Genomic DNA, 24,577 nt, shown 5'->3' with positions numbered 1-24,577 from the left:
GTCATCTCGACAATGTTTTAATTACAGGAGCCACACCTGAAAAACACAGGGCAAATTTGGAGAAAGTTTTGAAACGTTTTAAAGAAGCAGACATGGGCTTCAATGGGAGAAATGAGACAAAGTTACCTATTTAAGTTTTAGGGTAGATGCAAAAGGGTTGCATCCCTTGGAACACAAAAAAAGCCATTAAAGAGGCTCCACAGCCAACAAACATCTCTAAATTAAAATAATTTCTCAGAGCGGTGAAATATTAGATTTTTACAAAGTACATCTACCACCTTTAGCCCCAATCCACCAATTGTTGAAGATCAGAAGGAGGCATTCATAAAAATCAAACAGGCTCTGTAGTCATCGACAGCTTTGGTGCACCAACCAAGCCTTTGCTGGTAACTTGTGATGCATCACCGTATGAAATGGGAGTGGTTTTGTCCCACAGAATTCCCGATGGAGCAGAAAGGCCAATTGCCTTTACGTCAAGGACATTGTCAGATGTGCAGAAGAAATATTCCCAAATAGATAAGGAAAGCTTGGCTGGCTTATATGCAGTCAATAAGTTTCATTAGTACATTTATGGTTGGTATTTTACAATAGTTTTGGACCACAAGCCATTGCTGGGCTTATTCAGAGAAAATAAGCCAAAGCCACCAATAGTTTCAGCAACAGTGCAGAGATAGGCTCTCTTAATGGCTGTGTACAAATATACTTTTCAACGTTGTTCAGAGACATAGATATCAAATGTAGATGTGCTCAGCAGGTTGCACCTACCATAGACAGTGGCATCATCACCACCAGTTCCTCAAGAAATAGTACTGGCACTGCATGTGATAGAGTCCTTGCCTGTCAAGGGATCTGTCAAGCTGTCAAGGGATTTAAATCTCCTGGCATTTAAAATAAAATACAGTCTGCAATTTAAAACAAATCAGTGCTTGTTATTTCACGCTGCTTGTTGACATAGGCCTGAGGGTTATCATTATTGGATTAGTGCTGCATGATTGATTTCATAATCTGTCATCATCACAATGGGGTGCCCATCAGTTCAAAATTTCAATGAGAGCTGCAAGTGCTTATAAAATCTTTTGATGTGGGGCTGTGAATACAGATGTTTGTTGATATAAGGGATTAAGTTGTTGATAAAAGTTGAGTGTAGTGAATGGGCTTTTATCAATTAGAGTTTTTTTTAAATAGTGAATTCATCAATTCATCAATTTTATTTCCTTGCAGCCTGGATCCACTCCTAAGGTCTGCACATTGTCGAGTTGGCATGAAGGTGGAAGGACAAAGGGTGATAAAAAGGGGATATTGGTTGGCATGAATTGACACCGAGCCGGCATGGGGTGATAAAAGATCATGCAGTGGACAAAGGGCAAAGATTGACATGGAGAGTATGAAGAACCAGGTAAAAGGGCATTCATTTGCATAGGGACTATAAAGTGCCCTAGGGATGGGTAGGGTGCATAGTTGTTTATGGAGGAAGAGCAGGGGCATGAGGTGGCATGAATACTGCATGAGGAGTCTATGTGGTTTGAGGAGATGTGAGGGGTGAAGGCTGGGGGGGGCTGTTTTTTACTTAATTGATTTGTTTTTGCAGCTGTGACAAGAGTGCTGGATCACTGAGGTGGCCTTTTGCCCAGCCTGCCATTACATCTGGCAGCCCTTGTGCTGCCTCTGAATTACTTCCGGGGGTGGCAAGCTTGACTCCCGCCATCCCGGAATGAAAATTGGAATATCCGGGTCTGTTTTTGCAGGATTCAGTCTCCCCACCTGGAAGCAAAGATTCCGGCCTCAGATAATAGTTGCACATGATCCAGGTTGATAACAAAGTAAGGACCTGGAAGAGGAGGACAAGTAAAAGGCTAACATTATGAGAGATGATCCTTGAGACAGGAATGAAAATCCTTAAATAATCCAGAAAATAGCTGCAATTTACCTGGTATTGAACCGAGTGAGATCCTCGACTTTTGATCCCTTGAGACCTTCCAGGGTCAGGTATGGAGGAAGGAGGGGGGGGGGGGGAGAGGAGTAGGGTGCTTTCCTCAGGTTAAATTAGTGGGTGTACTCCTACCAAAGTTATGGTGGGAGTACAAGGGAATTACTGTTTTTTTTGGAAGAAGTAATTTTTGAAAAAAGTTTTGGTCTTTATTGCAAGACGGATGGAGAATAAAAGTAGGAAAGTCTTGCTACAACTATGTTGGACATTGGTGAGAACTCATCTGGAATACTGTGTACAGTTTTGAAATCCTCATTTGAGGAGGGACATATTTGAACAGGAGGCAGCTTAGGGATGGTTTAGTAAGTTGACACCTGGGATGAGGGAAAAGGTTGAGCACGTTGCAACTGTACTCACAGTAGTTTAGAAGAATGGTAGGTGATCACATTCAAACATATTAGATTCTGAGGGGGCTTGACATGGTGGATGCTGGGAGGGTGCTTTTTTCCTCATGGGGAAATTAGAAGTAGGGGGCACAGTTTCAAAATGAAGGTCCGCCATTTAAGATGGGGATAAGGAGGAATTTTTTCTCTCGGAGGATTGTTATTTTTCCAATTCTCTTGCAGGGAGAGTAGTGGAGGCTGCATCACTGAATATATTCAAGGCTGGGTTAGGCAGATGTTTGCACAAAAAGGGAGTCAATGGTTATGAGGCAGGCAGAAAGGTGAGGAGGATTGCAACAGACACCTCCAGACGCTGAAAGATGCCCTCATAAGAACACGATATGGCGCTCAACTCGTCGATCGACAGTTCCGACGCGCCACAGCGAAAAACCGCACCGACCTCCTCAGAAGACAAACACGGGACACAGTGGACAGAGTACCCTTCGTCGTCCAGTACTTCCCCGGAGCGGAGAAGCTGCGGCATCTCCTCCGGAGCCTTCAACATGTCATTGATGAAGACGAACATCTCGCCAAGGCCATCCCCACACCCCCACTTCTTGCCTCCAAACAACCGCACAACCTCAAACAGACCATTGTCCGCAGCAAACTACCCAGCCTTCAGGAGAACAGTGACCACGACACCACACAACCCTGCCACAGCAACCTCTGCAAGACGTGCCGGATTATCGACATGGATGCCATCATCTCACGTGAGAACACCATCTACCAGGTACACGGTACCTAGTCTTGCAACTCGGCCAACGTTGTCTACCTGATACGCTGCAAGAAAGGATGTCCCGAGGCATGGTACATTGGGGAAACCATGCAGACGCTACGACAATGGATGAATGAACACCGCTCGACAATCACCAGGCAAGACTGTTCTCTTCCTGTCGGGGAGCATTTCAGCGGTCACGGGCATTCAGCCTCTGATCTTCGGGTTAGCGTTCTCCAAGGCGGCCTTCACGACACATGACAGCGCGGAGTTGCTGAGCAGAAACTGATAGCCAAGTTCCGCACACATGAGGACGGCCTCAACCGGGATGTTGGGTTTATGTCACACTATCAGTAACCCCCACAGCTTGCCTCCTGGACTTGCAGAGTCTCACTGGCTGTCCTGTCTGGAGACAATACACATCTCTTTAAACTGTGCTTAATGCTCCCTCCACTCACATTGTCTGTATCTTTAAGACCTGGTTGGCTGTATAGATTCGCATTCTAATCAGTATTCTGTAACTTGATTTTGTGTCTCTGTGCCCTGTTTGAGAGCAGATATCCACTCCATCTGACGAAGGAGCAGCGCTCCGAAAGCTAATGGCATTTGCTCCCAAATAAACCTGTTGGACTTTAACCTGGTGTTGTTAAAACTCTTACTGTGTTTATCCCTGTTCATCCATGGTTTCCGGTTGGGGAACATACGGATTTGCTTCTTTGGCACACAGTCTTTTACACACTTACTAATGAAGCAGGGTAATTATGAGGGATTTTGGGAATAGGGCCCAAAACTTAGTTAGTGGGATTTTGCAAGTCCAGGCAAGTCGTGGGGGTTACAGATAGTGTGACATGAACCCAAGGTCCCGGTTGAGGCTGTCCTCATGTGTGTGGAACTTGGCTATCAGTTTCTGCTCAGCGACTCTGCGCTGTCGTGTGTCGTGAAGGCCGCCTTGGAGAACGCTGGTGGCCAGTGCAGGTTCCATTGCCTGGAAGGCCTCCTTCTGCACTGTAGAGATTCTATGGTTCTATTTCAGCAGGGGGCGGAGCAGTGCCTGGGTCTTGGGCGGGGCCGTGCTGTGATTGACAGTAAGAGGCGGGGCCTATGTCTCGGGGCGGGAGCAGTGCTTTGATTGACAGGCGGGGGGCGGGGCGGTATCTGGATCTGGGGGCGGTGTTTGATTGACAGACGGGGGCGGGGCTGTGCTTTGATTGACAGGCGGGGGCGGGGCGGTATCTGGATCTGGGGGCGGTGTTTGATTGACTGACGGGGGCGGGGCTGTGCTTTGATTGGCAGGCGGGGGGCGGGGTGCGGGGCGCTGCCTGGGTCTCGGTCTCTGGGCGGTGTGAGATGGTGGGCGGGAGCGGCTGAGAGCTGAGCCCGGAGGGTGAGAGTGGGAGCGGAGGGCAGGGGGCTCGGTTACCGCCGCAATGCCCAACATCGTGCTGTTCAGCGGCAGCTCGCACCAGGACCTGTCACAGCGGGTGGCGGACAGGCTCGGGCTGGAGCTGGGCAAAGTGGTGACCAAGAAATTCAGTAACCAGGAGACCTGGTGAGTGCGGGTCCGGGTTGTGGGGTCTGGGACCGGGGTCTGGGGCCCGGTGTCCGGTTCTGCCTCTCCTGGGGTAGCGGGCCGGGCGGGTTGGGGGTTCAGAGCTGGGCCCCGCTGTCAGTTCAGGTCTGTGGAAGGGGGCTGGGGAATGGGAGTTCTCTCCGGGGTAAGCAGACACACAGTGAGTGGACTCGGAGACTCTGCTGGGTGTCTCTCACACAAAGCTGTCAGAGCTGAGTGCATCCTGTACCGCTCTGCCTTCACAAGCAGACACAGCTGCCATGTGGAGCCTGCCTTCTATATGTACCTGGCTACTGGGTGAAGGGCTTAAAGGTGATTTAACCCTCGGTTGTGTCTGGCCATCTGTCCTCTTGCCAACTCTGTCAGCAGAGAGTTTGCTGTCTGCCACACCGGCTGCTAAGGAATTGGACCAGTGCTGCCCCATTATCTCACTCAACCCTGAGCAAGGGTGCTGAAGCTGGCCTTGATGCTAAGTTAGGTTTCTATCCCTGCTAAAAGTGTGTATTGTGGCTGACCGTGGAACACATCATGAGGATATGATTTTGAAATAACTTGCTGATCAATGAAGATCAAGGCTCAAAAATGGGTCTGTAGCAGACCTGTATAGTAAGAAGTCTCACAACAGACCTGTATACCAGCAAGATGTCCACCTACACAAGAGGGGTGGGATGGGGGGGGGTGAATGTTGCTTCAGGAAGAGGGAGCATTTGAACTTATTTTCCTATGTCCAGTATCTGCTTCCATATTCTTTCCACTGTACCTTCAGTCGTGTAAGTTATGAACTTTGAAACACTGTCTCTCCACCTCCTTTAAGACTTGTTAAAACACCCCTCTTTGACAATTGTAGCCACTCGTTCTAATCCCATGGCATCCATTTTTGTGTGATCATACTTCTATGAAGAGTCCATATTGAAGGTATCTATTGTTAAAGATATAATTGATTGTTTTGTTTTGCAGGACCTATAAATGCACCAACTGAGTTTTAAGGTTGGAGAGAGAAATTAATCTGCTTATTCTGACCAAAATAGGCCTGTAAACCTAGAGGAAAGGTAGTAGACAATCTGCCTGTACGCAGAAATGAAAGGGTACAATGGCAGATCATTTATCCAAGCTTCAATCGGCTGGTTGGCCCAACTGGTTGGACCACGGTCATTTTCTTTACAGGAATAATGTTTTTAGTGCAGCAACATGGAATTAATACTTGATAAATCATATAAATCATGATTCTCACTTTGGATGTGCATGTAATTTAAAATAACAGTATCTGGCCTTTCAGATTGGGGTAATGGATCTCAAAGCTTACTATTTCTGGACTAGTAACTTGTTTGCTCATCTGCACCTAGAGAACCAGGTTTAATGATAAAAGGGATCTATACATAAAGTATTCGGGGATTAGTCTTTGAGGAGTGTGTGCAGTTTAAGGATGACCGGCAATCAAAAGTTGCATAGCAATTGATGGAAAAGGTTAAAAATATTAGAGGATTCCTAATCAAGAGGGAACCTATTACAAGTGATTCCACAACCACTATTTTTAAGAAGAGCAGGAATTCTCCCTGGTGTCCTGGTCAATATTTATTCCTCAATCAATGTTGCTAAAGTAAATTATCACATTGATGTTTGAGGGACATTGTAGTTTCCAAATTGACTTTCGTGTTAATTATATTATGACAGTAACCAAAATACTTCATTGACTGTTTTGGGCTGTCCACAGGTCGTGAAGAAAGCTATGTAAATTCAGATCTGTCTTTTGTTCTTGTCATTTAGCTACTCTGAACTGTAGGGAGGGCAGTGATAGACATCAAGAGGACATAGACAAGCTGGTGGAACAGGCATGGGAGATATAATTTAAGACAAAATGTTTACTTTTTGGAGGAAGAACAAGGAGAGAGAATATAAGGATACAATTTTAAAGGGGGTTCTTGAACAGACAGGCCTGCAGGTATATGTTACACAAATTGGTGGCAGGGCAGGTTAAGAAAATGTTTAAAAGTCACTTGGGATCTTGGGCTTTATACAGAATCCTGGACTTCATAGTTAGAGGCACAGAACAAAAAAGCAAGGAAGTTATGTGAACTGTTGTGAAACACTGGTGCAGCCTTACCAGGAGTGTTGTGTCTTATTCTGGGCACCACACTTCAGGAAGGATGTGAAGGCTTTATTAAGAGGATTGTTCAAAGATGAGAGACTTCAGTTGTGTGGATAGATTGGAGGAGCTGGTGGTGTTCTCCTTGGAGAAGGGAGGTTGAGGGCAGATTTGATAGAGGTGCTCAAAATTATGAGCTATCTGACAGTTGACAGGAAGAAATCATTCCCATTATCAGAGGAGTCAAGACCAGAGGACAGTGCTTTGACGTGATTGGCAAAAGAATCAAAGGCAGGCTTTAAACTGCTGTTTTCTTAATCATTATTATTCTTTAGTGGTTTATTATTTGAATGGAAGCTTAGCGGGATTTTATTGCGCCGCTACAAAAGTGGAATAAGCAGTTAATTATTAACTGTATTTAAAGATCTGTGGTGAGTTTTTTGTTTTTCAGTCACTTAAAAAAAGGCACTTGTTGCTATTCATAATGGAGCTTGTTAAGCAACACAATGCAGCCAGTGTATAAAGCTTGCAGGTTCCTTTAGTTTTGGAAGAACAGGTTAAGGCTTGTTTGGCATGGATTAGGTTGCCATTGGTTTGTTCACTTTGTAAAGTCACATGGATTAGTGATTTTTTTTAAAAAGCAGTGTGTCAACGTGAAAGCTAGCACTCTTTCAACATCATGACGCAAACAATGATCTTGGGTAAACAGCGACTCATTATCAGTTTAAAATAAAAATTTGACCTGTTGCTACAACTTAGCGCCCAGTATTTTTGTATGGTGCTTCGATCCAGCTTGTCTCAACTCATTGCCTCAGACCTAAATTCAACCGAGCTCAATTTATTGAATTTAAATTTTCTTTTGAAAGAGTCAGTTTTGAGGGATCTGGCACTCTGGACTACTTTGACCTTCACCATCTCCATAACAGTAGGGCTTTTGGGGGAAATCTTTGGGGGGGGGGGATTTTTTTTAAACTTCTCTTTCTGACAGCCACAGTAATGTGTGGTATTAATGTGGGGTTATAAACCCTAACAGATTGTTAAAAAATCTCATTCATATATATATTTTTTTCAATTGCTTCCTTTGTTTACCTTTGTCTAAATTCTTGACTTCCTGAGGCTGTGAAAGGTGCTACATTATTGACAAGCCTTTGGGAGGGTTAGCTTTGTCTTGGTTGCTGCCATCTTTGAAGACTTCCTGTTCACATTTGAATGTAATAAAACATCACAAGTTGCTTCACAGGAACATTGAAAAACTAAATATGACAATGACCACATGACAAGATATTATGGTAGATGGCCAAAACTTGATCAAAGGGGTAGGTTTTAAGGAGGATAGAGAGGTAGAGAGGCAGAGGTTTAAGGGAGGGAATTCTGGACCACTGGGCCCAGGTAACTGAAGGAATTACCCAAAAGCAATGAAATCGGCCAGAATTAGATGGGTGCTGTTATCTCAGAGGGTTGTGAGACTGGAAGTGATTGGGAGGGATGAGGACATGAACGGATTTTCAAACAAGGATCAGAAATTTTTAAAAATGAGGCATTACTTAACTGGGAATTAGGTCAGCTAATACAGGCTAATATTTTAGTGCAGTACTTTCTGAGGGCAGTGCTTTCTTTGAGATGAAATGTTCAATTGAGGTACTGTCTTAACTGTTTAGGTCAATGTCAAATTCCATGGCTCAGTTTAAAGAGTAAAGGCTTCTCCCAGTTGCTTAGCCAGCATTTATCTCACAACCAACAATATCGAAACAAATTAACTGGTTATTTGTAATTTTGCTGTTTGCGGGAATTTATGTATAAGCTAGCTAGCTGCTGCTTTTTGACTCCACAACAGTGCGCAAGTGTGACTGAACATCCTGATGTGAAACATCAATGCAAGATTTCTTTTTAATTTTCTTTGAACATGTTGAGAGACATGTCATCTAAAAAGTGAAGTGAAAAATGTCTACTAAATTTCTCTTAACCACAGCAATTGTAAGTTTCTCCATGCAGTTCTTCATCCTGACCAGTATTAATGTCTTGGAACTCTGGGCTTGACAGGAATTTTGCTTAGTTGCCAAATTGTTTTTCTGGGTTTTACAAGAGCTTGCTATTGGTATATTGCAGAAGCCTGCATTTAACTTTAGCAGTGTGGTCAGTGGGATTACATGTAGATTCCAGTTTGTTTAACAGGCGTTATAATAAGGCTTTCCCATAATCCAATCTTTTGAAGCAGGATTATTCACTGACTTTATGATCTTCTAATCTTTCAAAGTGTTAATTAAAAGATTTCTGACATTGCTGGTTGAAACTCGATGAATTTAGGTCAAAGCTGAGGAAGAAGTTAAACATTACCAGATTTAATGTTCATAAGGGCAGCACACCAATATGGTGCTAAAGTATCTTCACTGCTTTAGTTTTCTTCTTTTCATATATGTTCTGTTTAATTTAACTCCTAATGAAGTGATATTCCATGCAATGTTCCTTAAGTGTTAGTTACCAAATTATCTGTTGTCCTAATCATTTGGCATGTCAGAGGTGCTCAGATTTATTTGTTCCAACTGCTTTGACAAAGGGTAATCTGGACTCGAAACGTCAGCTCTTTTCTCTCCTTACAGATGCTACCAGACCTGCTGAGACTTTCCAAAGTTTTCTCTTTTGGTTTTTATTTGTTCCAAAGTGGGTTGCGTTTAGTTTTTTTTGGTTGATCCCAAATTTATGTATATTGTTTCAGTGCAGAAGGAGACCATTCAGCCCATTGAGTCTGCACTGACTTTGGAAGTGTGTCCCACTCAGCCTTACCCCCCAATCCCTTGCATTTACCAGCTAATACATCTAACCTAGACATCCTTGGACACTAAGGGGCAATTTACCATGGCCAGTCCACCTAACCTGTACACCTTTGGACTGTGGGAGGAAATGAAGCACCAGGAGAAAATCCACGTAGACACAGGGAGAATGTGCAAACTCCCACACAGTCAGCCAAGGCGGAATCAAACCTGGGTCCCTGGCACTGTGCCACCGTGCCACCTTGGACAAATGGCATTTACTTTTTGTCTGAACTTTTGAGCATGAATATACATATAGTTGTAAATATGGGAAAACTAGATTTATATTGCATGGAATGTTCAGCACAGAAACGGGTTGTTTTTCCAAACACTTATTCCCTCCCACCTTATTTTATCTCATCCTGTCAAGAAAAATGTTATTCCTTTTTCCAATAAGCAGTTGTCTAGTTTCCCTTAGCTTAAATACTCTATGCTACTCAGTCCAACTACTCATGCAATAGTGGATTCAACTTTCTAAAACTCTCTGGGTATTACTGTGCCCCATTTTCTCTCCACCCCCCCCCCCCCCCCCACTTGAATCAGTAGTGTTTATTGTACTGAGAACACTGCATTAACAATTATAGTAGTTTCACAAATAATGTTTCCAACACGTGAAGGAACAGAGTCACAAAACTGTTAATTAGTTTTAACAATAAGAAAATAAATGGTTAAACATGAAAAAATGGATTATGATACAATGCTCCTTTACTGCCCCCTTGGCTTAACAATTTCACACAGATTTTAAGATTAACACTGATTACAAAATACATCTTAAACTACAATGGCCTCATAAATACACAAAGTCCCTTTTAAGCACACAAGATGGCTGTGGTATGACACTCCATTCTGAACCCAAGTGAATGATTTCTGCTCAAAATCCCCCCCCCCCCCCCGCAGATGACACTTATACCGTGAGCCACCTTGCCTAACTGAGCTCCAGCTTCCACGATTGATTTCAAGTTCCACTTTCAAAAGTCACATTTTCAAATCTTCTTTTAAATTATGCTTTTCCTCCGCTGCTTCCATCAAGATTTTGCTTTCAGATTTTACACCTGTCTCTTTCAGGTTTCCTTTGAAAGGCTTTTACAAAACTGAGGGCCATCCACTGATTTCCACAATTATTTTAAATAATGTCTCCCAAACTAGTAATTTCTCATGAACCTTAGCACTACAGCAGATTTCTTTCTAGCCTCTCACGATCCAATGTCATTTAAACTCTTTGTGACTTTACTGAACAGTAATCTGTTCTGGTTCCTAGTTTCCTCTCTTTTGTTAACTCCAGAGTTTTTGGAAACTTAATTTCTGTAGTTTCCTTAACTAGCTGAACTTTAGGTTTCTGGCATCTGTTTTCTTAACCATTACTCCATAATGTGACTTGTCCTCTAGCAAGGCTGAGAGAAATATTCTCTCTTCAGCCTTCTAAAACCAACTGCTTCTAGTAGAGTTGTGAGAACTGCCTTCTTTCTCACTACCTATCTCCAACTGCAATCAAATTAGCTAAACTAAAACTTAAAACCTTCTCTACCTTACAAGGCCCCAGTTGCTAAGCAACCACTGCTGATTTATTTACTCATCACCCCTCTCCAAGCACAATAGAATCACAGTTGGAATTGAAACTAACCCCCACACATGCAAACACCTTTGTCCAGCATGCATCTGACTATAGGTTTTACCCTACAGGCACAGAAACGTTAAATTAAACCCACTTAAAACTATACCTCATTTCTAATGTTTACCAAAGCAAATATAAATTAAAACTATCTTTGTTTTCCTAACAAAGAACAAACAGATCAGTTTATCAAAGTTTGTTTTATATCAGTAATAAAGTACAATACTTTTGAGGTTTGATGTCTGGTGTATCGTGGATTTGTGCTGTATGTAAGCATTGAATCTTCCATGGCATCAATATAGCATCTTTGACAACCTAGGATATCTGAAGCACTGTTGCAATTTTTAGGCAGCCTAGAGCCAAGTTGCACTGAAGATCCCACGTACATTGATGATAGAAATGATCAGATCAATTTTGACTTTAGTTAAGGGATAAATGTTGGCCAGTATGTGTCCTACCAGGTTGATTTGATGTGTCTAGGTTGTGGGAGAAGAAAGTTGACATGTTTCCTGTTTTTGATTGTTAGTTTCTTTCCCCTTTTCAGCCTACACTGCTGGCTCGCAGTAATGTCAGTACACAGCCTCTCCATTGGAAAGTCCTCAGCTGTTCCCCCTCATGACATCACACACAAGCTGGGTACATCTTGGCCCCAGAGGAACTCAGAGGAGGTTTGCCATCACCGACATGTAGATACGCCCTGGCACACAAACCAAGCTCCTAGCTCTGGGCGAGGAGCTCTATCTTCTTGCTGAAGGCTAAATGAGTAAACCCCGATTAAAAATTCTGGAGTGGAGCCCAAAGGCACACAGATGTTTTTCAGCAACTCCTGCAATTAAGCTAGTGCAAATGCTTAGTGATTTGCAATTCTTTGGATTCAGCTGGGAAGGTTGAGAGGAGAACCCTGGCATTTAGGCAGCCCAGGGTCTCCATACGTTTTGTCCAGGCTTGCACCCTGGAGAGGACATTCCAATTTTGTGGCAGTGATGAGCCCAATTCGATTGGCTTAGGGAACGAGTGCTATAGGCTGTCTCTGACAGTGGGAAGAACCATCATTTCCCACTGGTCAGCCAGCACGCACCTTGGGCAGCCCCCCGACTTGTAAGATGCTGACTTACCATGGTGCACTTGCTTCACTGGGTGCTTAGAGTCTCTGTTCAACAAGTGGGCAGAATCCATTGCACCAGGCAAACAAAAAGAAGATGCCAACTCTTTGATTAGCAAGCTGGAACATCAGAACCATATGTACAGGTTTAACAAATGACTCGCAGCAGGTTGATAACATGCGCAAGACAGCTGTGATTGACATGGAATTTGATAGGCTGAACATTGACATAGCTTCTCTATGAGAGACTGGGAGAGGCTCACTGAAGGATAAATGTTACATGTTCATCTGGCAGGCGAAGGGTTCAGAGAAAATGCATGTGCAAGATGAAAGCTTCATTGTATGGAACTCCCTACTCTGGATGATCGAACCCACCAGTTATCCCCTCAACTCAAACAGAGCCAGTTAACCTCCTGAGCATTTATGTTCCAATGCTGTGTTCCACAGCAGATGTGAAAGACCAATTCTAAGAGGGGATTGACATTACTAACAGCAGAATCCTTAAGTTAGATCATCTTTACCTACTGGGAGATTACAACACGAGAGTGGAAATGCATGGCCCTCCTGCCAAATGAGAATGGATTGAGAGTACTTCAGCTTTGCTGTTACCATGGAACTAACAACCTTTTTCTAAACAAACCATGCCACAAGATGTCTTGAAGACATTCAAGATCAGTGCATTGGCAACAGCTGGATCTGATCATCACAAGATGGGACTTTGAATAGCATTCGCAACAGACACAGCTACTACAGCAGTGGCTATGATACAGATCATTCTCTGGTGTATATCAAAGTTAGGATGCAACCTTTGTAATGTTTTCATTCAAAGCAGAAACTCCACTCCGGTATCAATGTTAGCCATACTGCCTACCTAGATAAGAAACAGTAGTTCCTTGGCGGGATTGAATAGGCACTCTGGCATTCCCACAGAGTGCAAAAGCAAAATGCAGCATACTTCAAGACACCATCTACGATATCGCATTCTCACAATTGGGAAGCAAAAGCAGAAAAATACTGACTGGTTCGAGGCTAACATCACTTTGATGGAACCTGCCATTGAAGCCAAGTAATCTACTCTCATTACAAAGGGATTCACGCAAGAGGAGTCTGCAGTAAGAGCCATGCAAAGTGAAGTCCAACAGCCTACTAGGTGCCCCAATGAATGCTGGTTATAAGTTTGCCAGAATATCCAGATGTCCTTAAACACGGGAAATGCTAGGGCATGTAGAGCTTGTACAAAGGGTTTAAGAAGGCAAGTTCGTCAGTAAAGTGCCCCAGGGAAGATCATTGCCCAATACAATAAACAGTTGGAGAGATGGGTAAAGCACTGGCCTGTAACTTCCTGACTCCAGCATCTGATTTGGGTGGTATCCCAGTGGAGGTATCCGTCTCAGAAGTTCCCAGGTAACAGTTTACTCAGCAATTGTTCGGAAGGATTAACTTCCCTTGGATAATTGCGCTGCGCAGGGAGTCATTGGACAAAGCAATTTAAATTGCTAACTTAGGATAGTCCTGCCAGTTTTACCCTCATAGTTACTCTGAAAGAGTTAGAAGGAGAAAAAGCACTTCTAATTTCAGCATAACAATTTGAAGACCCAATCCAAGCCCTGCACGGGAGATCCACAGTGGGGTCACATGGGTTGCGTTCTGGCAAACCATTCTTCTCTTTGTTGCTGTCAGATGCCTTCAAGTCATCTACGGAGTGTCTGCTTACATAGCAGAACTAAAGGAAAGCTTTTCAGCCTTGCTTGCCTGAGATCCAAGACAAAGTTAATGTCACAGATGCCAGATCCTCATCAAAAGGTTGCTCTATAATAAAGATATTATAATAGCATTCAATACTAAGGAATGACTTCAGCAGCAAATAAACAGACTGTCACTTGCCTTTAAAGGGTTTGATAAAGGGTCAGAATCAGGAAGACAAATGTCATGGTCCAGGATGTTGTCATACCACCATCAGCATTGGCAATGTAACCTGGACGTTGTTGATAAATTACTTGTGATTGTAGAGCTCAGATATGTGAAGCTATCACCTGATGTTGAAATCAACACACACTGTAAAACTGCAGCCATTCTGTCCAAGCTGAGTAAGAGAGTGTGGAACAACAGCAACTTGACTGAAAACACCAAACTGTGAGTCCACCAAGTCTGTGTCCTCAGTGCATTCCTCTACAGTAGTGAGACCTAGACAATACATACCAGACAGGAGAAAAAGTTTTGTTGTCTCAGAAGTATACTCAGCATCTCTTGGCAGGATAAGGTTACCAACTCTAAGTCCTAGAGCATGCTAATAAACAGCAATGTGATAACTAGATAACCTGTTGGGTTTTTTTTGGGACATTGACTTGGGGGATAAATATTGGTCAGGATACCCGTCTTTCGCAAAAACATGCAGAAGGTACATTGTACCTTCTACATGTAACCAAGCAGACAAATGGGGCTTCACTTTAACATCTGATCCGAAAGAAAGTGCCTCTGACATGGCAGTGTTTCCTCAGTACTGCAGGTGAGTGTCTACGTTTGTTTTTGTACATAAGCCCTGGAGTGGGACTTGAAACCAGAACCTTGTGATTCAGAGACAGGTGTGCTACCAACTGAGCCGTGGTTATATGTTAAGATCTCACTCAACAAGTTGGAGTTTATGGTGAAGGGGAGGGTGATCTCTGCAAAGGATATTGCAGAAATCAAGACTGAAGGTGTCAAAGGTGAAAGGATTTCAGAAGTAAGGTGCAGTTGTAGATGGACAGTTTGCAGAGATGGAAGCAGGTATCCTTGACGATGTGTAGAATGTGGGGTTTGAAGAGTCCAAACCAAGTGGAGTCAAAGATGGAGCCTTGATAATGCTTAAGGTGCTTCTGTGGGAGGAGATGCCATTGATGGATTTACTGTCTTTAGCCAGGAAGAGTATCACCATGTAGCTTGGTGATAAAGGGGTAGGAGCCAATAGTGTGCTTGTATACTGCAATGAATGAAAATAACCAGCAAAGTAACAAGATCATCAGTGCTGTGAACAGGGTGGAAGTTGGCTGAAGGAATTCCAAACCCTTGTCTTCCAGATGATCGAGTTGGAGGATTTAGTTGATGAAAGTGAGGCAAGGTAGTGTCTGAATATGAATGACTGGATCTGTGAATGGTGTTTGAAATGTTTACGTGTTCCATGAATTTATAGAATGCAACACTTTCTGGGATGCCACAGATAGCCACAAAAACAGCTACTTTGGCTTGCTTGGTAACTGCATCGTGAATGATAATTATCATACCTCTCCAGTTATGTATACGCTCCACTTGCTTGGATGAATGCAGTCCTCACATTACTCAGGAAACCTGACCCCACACACCACCTCTACAACTGACACACATTGGCAGTAGTGTGTACCACCTACAAGATGCGTTTTAGCAACTCAGAGACTCCTTTTACAGCACCTTCCAAACCCAAAATCTTTACCACTTTGAAGAAAAAGCAAAGCAGAGGGATCGGAATACCACCATTGGCAAGTTCTCCTTTTCGCATACCATCCTGACTTGGAACTATATTCCTGTTCCTTCACTGTCACAGAGTAAAAATCCTGGAACTTCCGTTCTAACAGTACTGTGTGTGTTTGCACAGCACTTGAACTGGCGGTTCAAGAAGGCAACTCCCTCCATAACAAAACCCTTAAGTGAAGAATAACCATTCTATGAACCAGAATTTAGCATGGATTACAGTGTCTTTGGGAAAAAAACGGATGGTAGTGGGCATGTACAATGCAGAGAATGGGATATTTGTTACATGATTGGGGAATTTTTTCATAATTATGTTGACCTTCTGTACTTGTGAAATAATAGTCTGTTCACTGTCAATTGTTCTCATACTGTGAAATTAAATTATAATTATTTGGGTGACACGTTTCATAGAACATTACAGCGCAGTACAGACCCTTCGGCCCTCGATGTTGCACCGACCAGTGAAACCAATCTAAAGCCCCTCTAATCTACACTATTCCAATATCATCCATATGTTTATCCAATAACCATTTGAATGCTCTTAATGTTGACGAGTCCACTACTGCTGCAGGCAGGGCATTCCACGCCCTTGCTACTCTCTGAGTAAAGAAACTACCTCTAACATCTGTCCTATATCTCTCACCCCTCAATTTAAAGCTATGTCCCCTCGTGTTAGCCATCACCATCCGAGGAAAAAGGCTCTCACTATCCACCCTATCTAATCCTCTGATCATCTTGTATGCCTCTATTAAGTCACCTCTTAACCTTCTCTCTAACGAAAACAACCTCAAGCCCCTCAGCCTTTCCTCATATGATCTTCCCACCATACCAGGCAACATCCTGGTAAATCTCCTCTGCACCCTTTCCAACACTTCCACATCTTTCCTATAATGCGGCGACCAGAACTGTACGCAATACTCCAAGTGCGGCCGCACCAGAGTTTTGTACAGTTGCAGCATGAAACTCAATCCCTCTAACAATAAAAGCTAACACACCGTATGCCTTCTTAACAACCCTATCAACCTGGGTGCTAACTTTCAGGGATCTATGCACAGGGACACCCAGATCCTTCTGTTCATCCACACTACCAAGTATCTTACCATTAGCCCAGTACTCTGTATTCCTGTTACTCCTTCCAAAGTGAATCACCTCACACTTTTCAGCATTAAACTCCATTTGCCACCTCTCAGCCCAGCTCTGCAGCTTATCTATGTCCCTCTGTACCTGCCACTTCCCTCCGCACTGTCTACAACTCCACCGACTTTAGTGTCATCCACAAATTTACTAATCCATCCTTCTAGATCCATCCAGGTCATTAATAAAAATGAAAAACAGCAGTGGCCCCAAAACAGATCCTTGCAGTACACCACTAGTAACTGAACTCCAGGATGAGCATTTCCCATCAACCACCACCCTCTGTTTTCTTACAGCTAGCCAATTCCTGATCCAAACCACTAAATCACCCTCAATCCCATGTGTCTGTATTTTCTGCAATAGCTTACCATGGGGAACCTTATCAAACGCTTTGCTGAAATCCATATACACCACATCAACCGCTTTACCCTCATCCACCTCTTTGGTCACCTTCTCAAAGAACTCAATAAGGTTTGTGAGGCACGACCTACCCTTCACAAAACCGTGCTGACTATCCCTAATCAAATTATTCCTTTCTAGGTGATTATAAATTCTATCTCTTATAATCCTTTCCAAAACTTTGCCCACTACAGAAGTAAGGCTCACCGGTCTATAATTACCAGGGTTGTCCCTACTCCCCTTCTTGAACAAAGGGACAACATTTGCTATCCTCCAGTCTTCCGGCACTATTCCTGTAGACAATGACGACACAAAGATCAAAGCCAAAGGCTCTGCAATCTCCACTCTAGCCTCCCAGAGAATCCTAGGATAAATCCCATCAGGCCCAGGGGACTTATCTATTTTTGCCCTTTCCAAAATTGCTAACACCACCTCCTTATGAACCTCAATCCCGTCCAGTCCAACAGCCTGCATCTCAGTACTCCCCTCGACAACACTGTCCCTCTTCTGTGTGAATATTATATATGTTTATTATATATGTTTCAATCAGCTTTGTGTTGGAGACACAATTAAATGCTATAATTAAGCAATGCTGCTTAATTTGTACTCCTTGACTGACTCTGGCGAGAGAGTAGTTACTGATCTTTGTTACTGGATGCAAATTATTGATATTGGGAAATGAATCATCTGTAACTTGTGCATGCTTCAGCCAGCCTAGTCCAGTGAAATGGTAAGTGAGTTTGGCGTTTAATTATCTGCACACATTTGTACGAAGCTTCAGATTTGGTTACTAGGCTTATGTGGTCTTGATGTAAGCATGACATTCTGCCTTCAATAGCATCTGTCAGTCTTAATCAGGATGGCTGGTTTTTTTTGTTTTTGAAACTTGGCATACCAGACACAGCTGGGAGGCAAAAAGTGATTAAATTCCATTCTCCCCTGAAATTATACGCATTTCAAGTTTTTGCTACTTACAGGTCTTGCCGTTAAGGCTACAGTGCTGAGTAATTATTTCCAAACCTCTCGCCACCCCCCCCACCCCAACACACCCACACACGCCCACACACAACGCAAACATGATGGATAATGAATAACAAGTATTGATAGGACAGTGCTGCCTGGGCTTTGAGAGTTGCAGTCCCAAGCTTGGTGGCTCTGTGTAATCCAAAGATTTGCATATCTCTGCTATTTGTGATTGGCATCAGCCTACAAGTTACGTGAGCAGGATCCTGCCATGTACTGGACTGTCTGCATGTTTCGTATGGCAATGAATTATATTGAGGTTAGGACCAATAAATTAATTTCTGTGCATACCATACGGGGCATCTTGTTCGGAGCCCAGTTAGAATGTAAGAATTCTGCAACATGTTAAATTAATTAGTGGTTCGTTAATTTGAGGCACATGAAAAGGGTAGGTTCTGACCAAATACAAATTTTGAAATTGTTCTACTTGCTCTGGTATCATTCAACAACGTATTATTAAAATCTTGCTTCGTGGTTTTTGAGCCAGCTGCAAAATTTCACCAAAAGTTGTTGAATGATAAATTTCTTCGGCTTGCTGCAGCCGCTTGAGTTTATTTTAAGCAATGACAAAAAAAAACTTTCCAGTTTGTTAGATATGAAGGAGGCAAAAGTCCACAGTGGGATTGTTCAAACCTGGCCTTGGTGGATAATCTCGCTGTGGTCACATGATTTCCTACACTTAATGTTATCCTAGTTTACTCAGTTTTCTGTTATAAGACAAGGAAAGTTTATGTTTTCTTTTTTGGGAATTGCTGCTTTGGTTGTCAGATTATGATCAAGGTCAGTGATTTGTAATTCCACGTAACCACATACTCAAAATGGAATGTGACTTGGTCACCATAAACCAGCATTTGTCAGAATGCAAAACAAAACTGCATCAAGCTAGTATTGAAGATAGCTGAATGTGTGGAGAGGTAAATCTCAATCAATTTCATTACCCACTGGAAATAAAATTATTTTAATATGGTGTCCAAACAAAGACAACAGATCTCTTGGTTATCTTTTGGACAATCAGAGAAGTTGAATTGAAAAATCCCCAATTGGTTTAAAACATGTTTCAGCAGTGAAGTTTGGATTGTTGCTTTCATGGATGATGCTTTGCTGTTTTTGCAGAGTACTGATGCAAAACCAGGTCCAGTCAAATCAAACCATGTAATCGTCAGTAAGTGTTTGTGTTTTAGTGCTGGGGTAAACATTCCTCCATGTGCTTTTGTCAGCTCTCTGGATCCAGCTTTTCTGAAAAACAGTCAGAGCTTGTTAGGGCTGCCCTTTTGAGGCTGGAAGAACTCCTGCTATCTGCAAGGCACACCCCCAACAGTGTGCGTCATCCCTCTGTACTACAAACATGATCGAAATCCAATTGAAATCCTTCCACCCTGTCCCTGAGCTTAAAGTGTGTGTGATGTCTGCAAACTCTGTTCCCTAGCAGTCTATTCGCAAGCTCCATCTCCAAATGAGCTTTCAACCTCCTTTATGCTGTTACTAGGACTGCCTATTTCCACTTCCATAATGTCACTCAGCTTTTTGCTTATTTGCTGCTGAAAGCCTCATTTATTACCACTGCACTCCTCTATTCCGATGCACTTCTAGCTGATCTCCCACAGCTTACCATCTTTAAACTTGCAGCCATCCAAATCCATGAGCCATGTGTCTTAACTCGCAGCCAGTTCCTTTCCCCTAAATCTGCTGTGCTCACTGAGCTATAGTGGCTCCAGTCAAGCAACTTCCTAACTTAAAATTGTCATCCTTATTTTCAAATCCCTCCATGTCTTGTCCCTCCCTATCCCCTCCAACCTATCAGCCTCTGAGGTACCTGCAATCCTAATTCTGGCCTCTTGTGTATTCCCAATATTTGTTCTACTATTAGTGCCTTCAACTGCCTAGAACCCCCCCCCCCCCCCCCAAGGAGCAAATCTCTCTTTCTCCCCACCCCCTTTGCCTCTGCTCCCCACCTCCCACACACCCCTCTGCTTCTCAACCTCACTTTCCTCCATTGAGAAATACCTTAAAACCTCTGTCTTTCACCGAACGTTAGGTCATTTAACCTAATATTTTGTCATTTGGTTCGTTGCCATACTTTTTTATATTTTCCTGTTACTTTTGAATGATTTTTATGTTGAATGCATTATATAAATATAGATTGTTTTTGGATATGGAAAGCCTGGCCAGATCTCCTCTCCACCTTCTTGGTTGGACTCGGTGTATCGGCATACTTCTATCTGAGAGTTTGATATGTTGCTGACTATGCCACTTCTGCTGCTTTGACTCTGCTTAACAAACTTTATCAATGCCAAGCAACTTTCTATCTCTTTTTTAAAAAATAAGTACTAATGGTGGCACAGTGGTTAGCACTGTTGCCTCTCAGCGTCAGGGACCTGGGTTCAATTCCAGCCTCAGGTGACTGTCTGTGTGGAGTTCTCCTCATGTCTGCATGGGTTTCCTTCAGGTGCTCCGGTTTCCTCCCACAGTCCAAAGATGTGTGGGTTAGGTTGATTGGCCATGCTAAATTACCCCATACTGTCAGAGGGGGAAATAGCAGGGTAAATATGTGGGGTTAAGGGGATAGGGCCTAGGTGGGATTGTGGTCGATGTAGACTTAATGGCCGAATGGCCTCCTTCTGCACTGTAGGGATTCTATGATTAAAATGTGCATTATGGATTTAAAAATAATCTTGGTGTCCTGACAGATTGATGCAAAACAATCTACAGATTCCATTTTTTTGGTGTGATGTAAACCAGAGCAGGATTCCACTATAAATTAATGTTTGGGTTGATGCTTGAAGAAGAATCCTGATCATTGGAAAAACTTGCTATTTTGGAGAGGTTGTAAATTTAATTTATAAAATATATGTGTTAACAAGGATATGTTATATGAAATCATATAATGTATATTATTTTCCTGTAGAACACTGAAAAACATTTCTCGCAACAGCTGTTGAAACAAGATTACTCCATTCAGAAGGCGTGAAATTTAGTTGGCTTTTTGGAACTGTATTAATTTTAAGCTGTGATTTGAAATGATTTTCAGCCTTGGTGTGTGAGCTGCACTGAAGACACTCCTTGCCAACGCAATATTCTGAACATTTATTAAATCATACAGAACAAAAGGAGTCACTGAACATTAAATCCAGGCTGCTTATCTTTGTCTAGATAATCAGTCTCACTATGTAGAATAAACATTTTAAATTTCATTTATGTAATAAGCCACTTTGTTTTTACCTGTTACGAACCCTGTAAAGACTGATTTTTTAACAAGTCCCGCAGACCAACTCAAAGGATCACATGACAAAATTTCACATTTTAAGACTTTTACTGAAAAAAACACTAAAAGCAACATCAACTTAGTGGGTAACTGATGCACTAAACTGCAGAAATGATAACCCTCTTAACTTTCTAACATGACTGAAAACCCCGCATGTATATATTACACCTCACTCTCCACAGAATTGAACTCTTTGCAGGGATTAGTTCAGAGTTGCTCCCATGTTCCAACATGCTCACTTTGCCTTGTTTTGCTGGGTCAATACATCCAATTTGTGTTTAAATGCGATTCCCTCTGTCTTTTTAGAATCCCTGAACTGACTTCAAGCAGCAAGACACAGTCTGGCAGCTCCTCCTCCCAGTCAAGCCAGGGCAAGTCTTTCTGTGCCTTTAAATGTCTGCAGGTTCCATCACTTTGACCAGAGAACATCCAGACAATCGGACTGATAGCTTACAGAGAAGTCTTTTTCCTGCAGTTCACAGCAGCTGCTGTTTCCCTCTGCGTGTCTCTCTCTCTCTCTGGGACACACACTCTTCTCTCTTTTAATGCATGTTTTCATGCGTGAAAGATGGCATTTGGGTTGACCTGAGCCTTGGTCCCCACTGCAGCCAAATCACATTGACTTCTCACTGGGCAGAACTAGTTGGAGGCCAGGTGCTCCATCTGACTTGAATTAAAGGAGACAGTTTAAAACATAATTATCTGATAAAATCTTGCATTCGTAACAGTATCTCTTTGGAATCCGAGTAGTGTTTTGAATCTCTCTAAGGAACTTTCTAAAAAGTATAGCTTGTCATTTGTTTTTGTTTTGCAGTGTGGAAATTGGGGAGAGTGTGCGAGGAGAAGATGTGTACATCATCCAAAGTGGCTGTGGGGAGATCAATGATAATTTGATAGAGCTATTGATCATGATAAATGCCTGCAAATTTGCATCATCATCTCGAGTCACTGCAGTTATTCCTTGTTTTCCTTATGCTAGACAAGACAAGAAGGACAAGGTAATGCTAAATTTCTGTTATTTGTTTTTTTTATCTTGTTGGATTGACGAGAGGTGAATGGGGGTTGGTAAATGTAGTATGATTCATAGAATGAATATATAATGGAACAATAATAAGTATGGTCAGTTGAGGTTTGTTTAATTTATGGATAAAAATGTTTGGCCCTGTTGGGGTATGAATTAAGATATGTTACATAGAAACATAGAAAACTACAGCACAAAACAGGCCCTTCGGCCCCACAAGTTGTGCCGAACATATCCCGACCTTTTAGGCCTACCTATAACCCTCCATCCTATTAAGTCCCATGTACTCATCCAGGAGTCTCTTAAAAGACCCTATTGAGTTTGCCTCCACCACCACTGAGGGCAGCCGATTCCACTCGCCCACCACCCTCTGTGTGAAAAACTTCCCCCTAACATCTCCCCTGTACCTACCCCCCAGCACCTTAAACCTGTGTCCTCTCGTAGCAGCCATTTCCACCCTGGGAAAAAGCCTCAGAGTCCACCCGATCTATGCCTCTCAACATCTTCTATACCACTATTAGGTCTCCTCTCATCCTACGTCTCTCCAAGGAGAAAAGACCGAGCTCCCTCAGCCTATCCTCATAAGGCATGCCACTCAATCCAGGCAACATCCTTGTAAATCTCCTCTGCACCCTTTCAATCTTTTCCACATCCTTCCTGTAATGAGGCGACCAGAACTGAGCACAGTACTCCAAGTGGGGTCTGACGAGGGTCTTATATAGCTGCATCATTATCCCCGGACTCCTAAACTCAATCCCTCGATTGATAAAGGCCAGTACACCATACGCCTTCTTAACACCACCTCCACTTGCGGGGCCAATTTTAGAGTCCTGTGGACCCCAAGGTCCTTCTGATCCTCTACCGTACTAAGAGACTTTCCCTTTATATTGTACTCCTTCATCCCATTCGACCTGCCAAAATGGACCACTACGCATTTATCTGGGCTGAAGTCCATCTGCCACTTCTCCGCCCAGTCTTGCATCCTATCTATGTCCCTCCGTAACTTCTGACATCCCTCCAGACTATCCACAACCCCACCAACCTTCGTGTCGTCGGCAAACTTACCAACCCATCCCTCCACTTCCTCATCCAGGTCATTTATGAAAATGACAAACAGCAAGGATCCCACAACAGATCCCTGGGGCACACCACTGGTGACCGACCTCCAATTAGAAAAAGACCCATCTATACACACTCTCTGCCTCCTTTGGACAAGCCAGTTCTGGATCCACAGGGCAGCAGCCCCTTGGATCCCATGCCCTCTCACTTTTGTTATTGGGAGAAATCTTGAAATTCCATTAATTATGCATGCTATGTTTTTCAGTTTATAATTCTGAGGTTTGAAAATTCTTTGATTGCTATTGCTTTATTTCTGGAATATTCTATTGAGATTGAATGCCTCAAATAGAACTGATTTTTAAAAAAAGCTTTGTCATTTAGAACAAGAACACCTCCAAAGGATTATTTTATAATCCCATTTAGTGGCTCTGTTAACCAAATTGAACCAGTTTTATATTGAAAGAGGATGGGTGGTACTTGTAGAATATTTTACTTTCCCAAACTATTTATTAAATGTCTTGTGCTGTTTATCTCAAACCCTGTTTCTTGTTAGGATGTTTGGTCACTGTTTTTCTGTCGACATTTTCCACTCAACTTTCTTATGCCAGTAAATATTTTCTATTTGTACAGCATCTTTGATGGGGAAAAAAAATCCCAAGGCTTTTCAGAACAATCCCTTCAGATAGATACAAATAAATGTATCAGAGAACTGTCAGCTAATTAATTCGACAAGTTATATAAAAATGAAAGTGATAAATATCAGTTGCTATCATGGCATTTCTGACATTGATCTGCTCTACAGTCAATAAGTGAACCATTATTTGCACACCAACCCTTTGCTTTCAGTGTCTTGTATCCTATTGTTTGCATGCACTGTAGCTCTATTTGATCGCATGGCTAGCTAATGCAACTGTTAGGCGGCAATTTTTTGTGGGGGTTT

The 24,577-nt window shown here is 42.8% G+C and overlaps 1 protein-coding gene across 1 annotated transcript in view; it reads left to right on the top strand.

Annotated features, from left to right (window-relative positions):
* The first annotated feature begins 4,404 nt into the window (after nt 1–4,404).
* LOC144506386 (ribose-phosphate pyrophosphokinase 2) overlaps nt 4,405–24,577 on the top strand; it is a 33,173-nt gene continuing 13,000 nt past the window's right edge. Inside the window, exons 1-2 of the mRNA XM_078232421.1 lie at nt 4,405–4,634; nt 22,372–22,555. Of these exons, the coding sequence (XP_078088547.1) occupies nt 4,513–4,634; nt 22,372–22,555 (306 nt within the window). The 5' untranslated portion in view covers nt 4,405–4,512. The remainder of the gene's footprint in view (nt 4,635–22,371; nt 22,556–24,577) is intronic.

Source organism: Mustelus asterias, chromosome 17 (genome assembly GCF_964213995.1).
Source record: "Mustelus asterias chromosome 17, sMusAst1.hap1.1, whole genome shotgun sequence".
NCBI lineage: Eukaryota > Metazoa > Chordata > Chondrichthyes > Carcharhiniformes > Triakidae > Mustelus > Mustelus asterias.
This window is presented reverse-complemented; position numbering and strand designations above follow the sequence as displayed.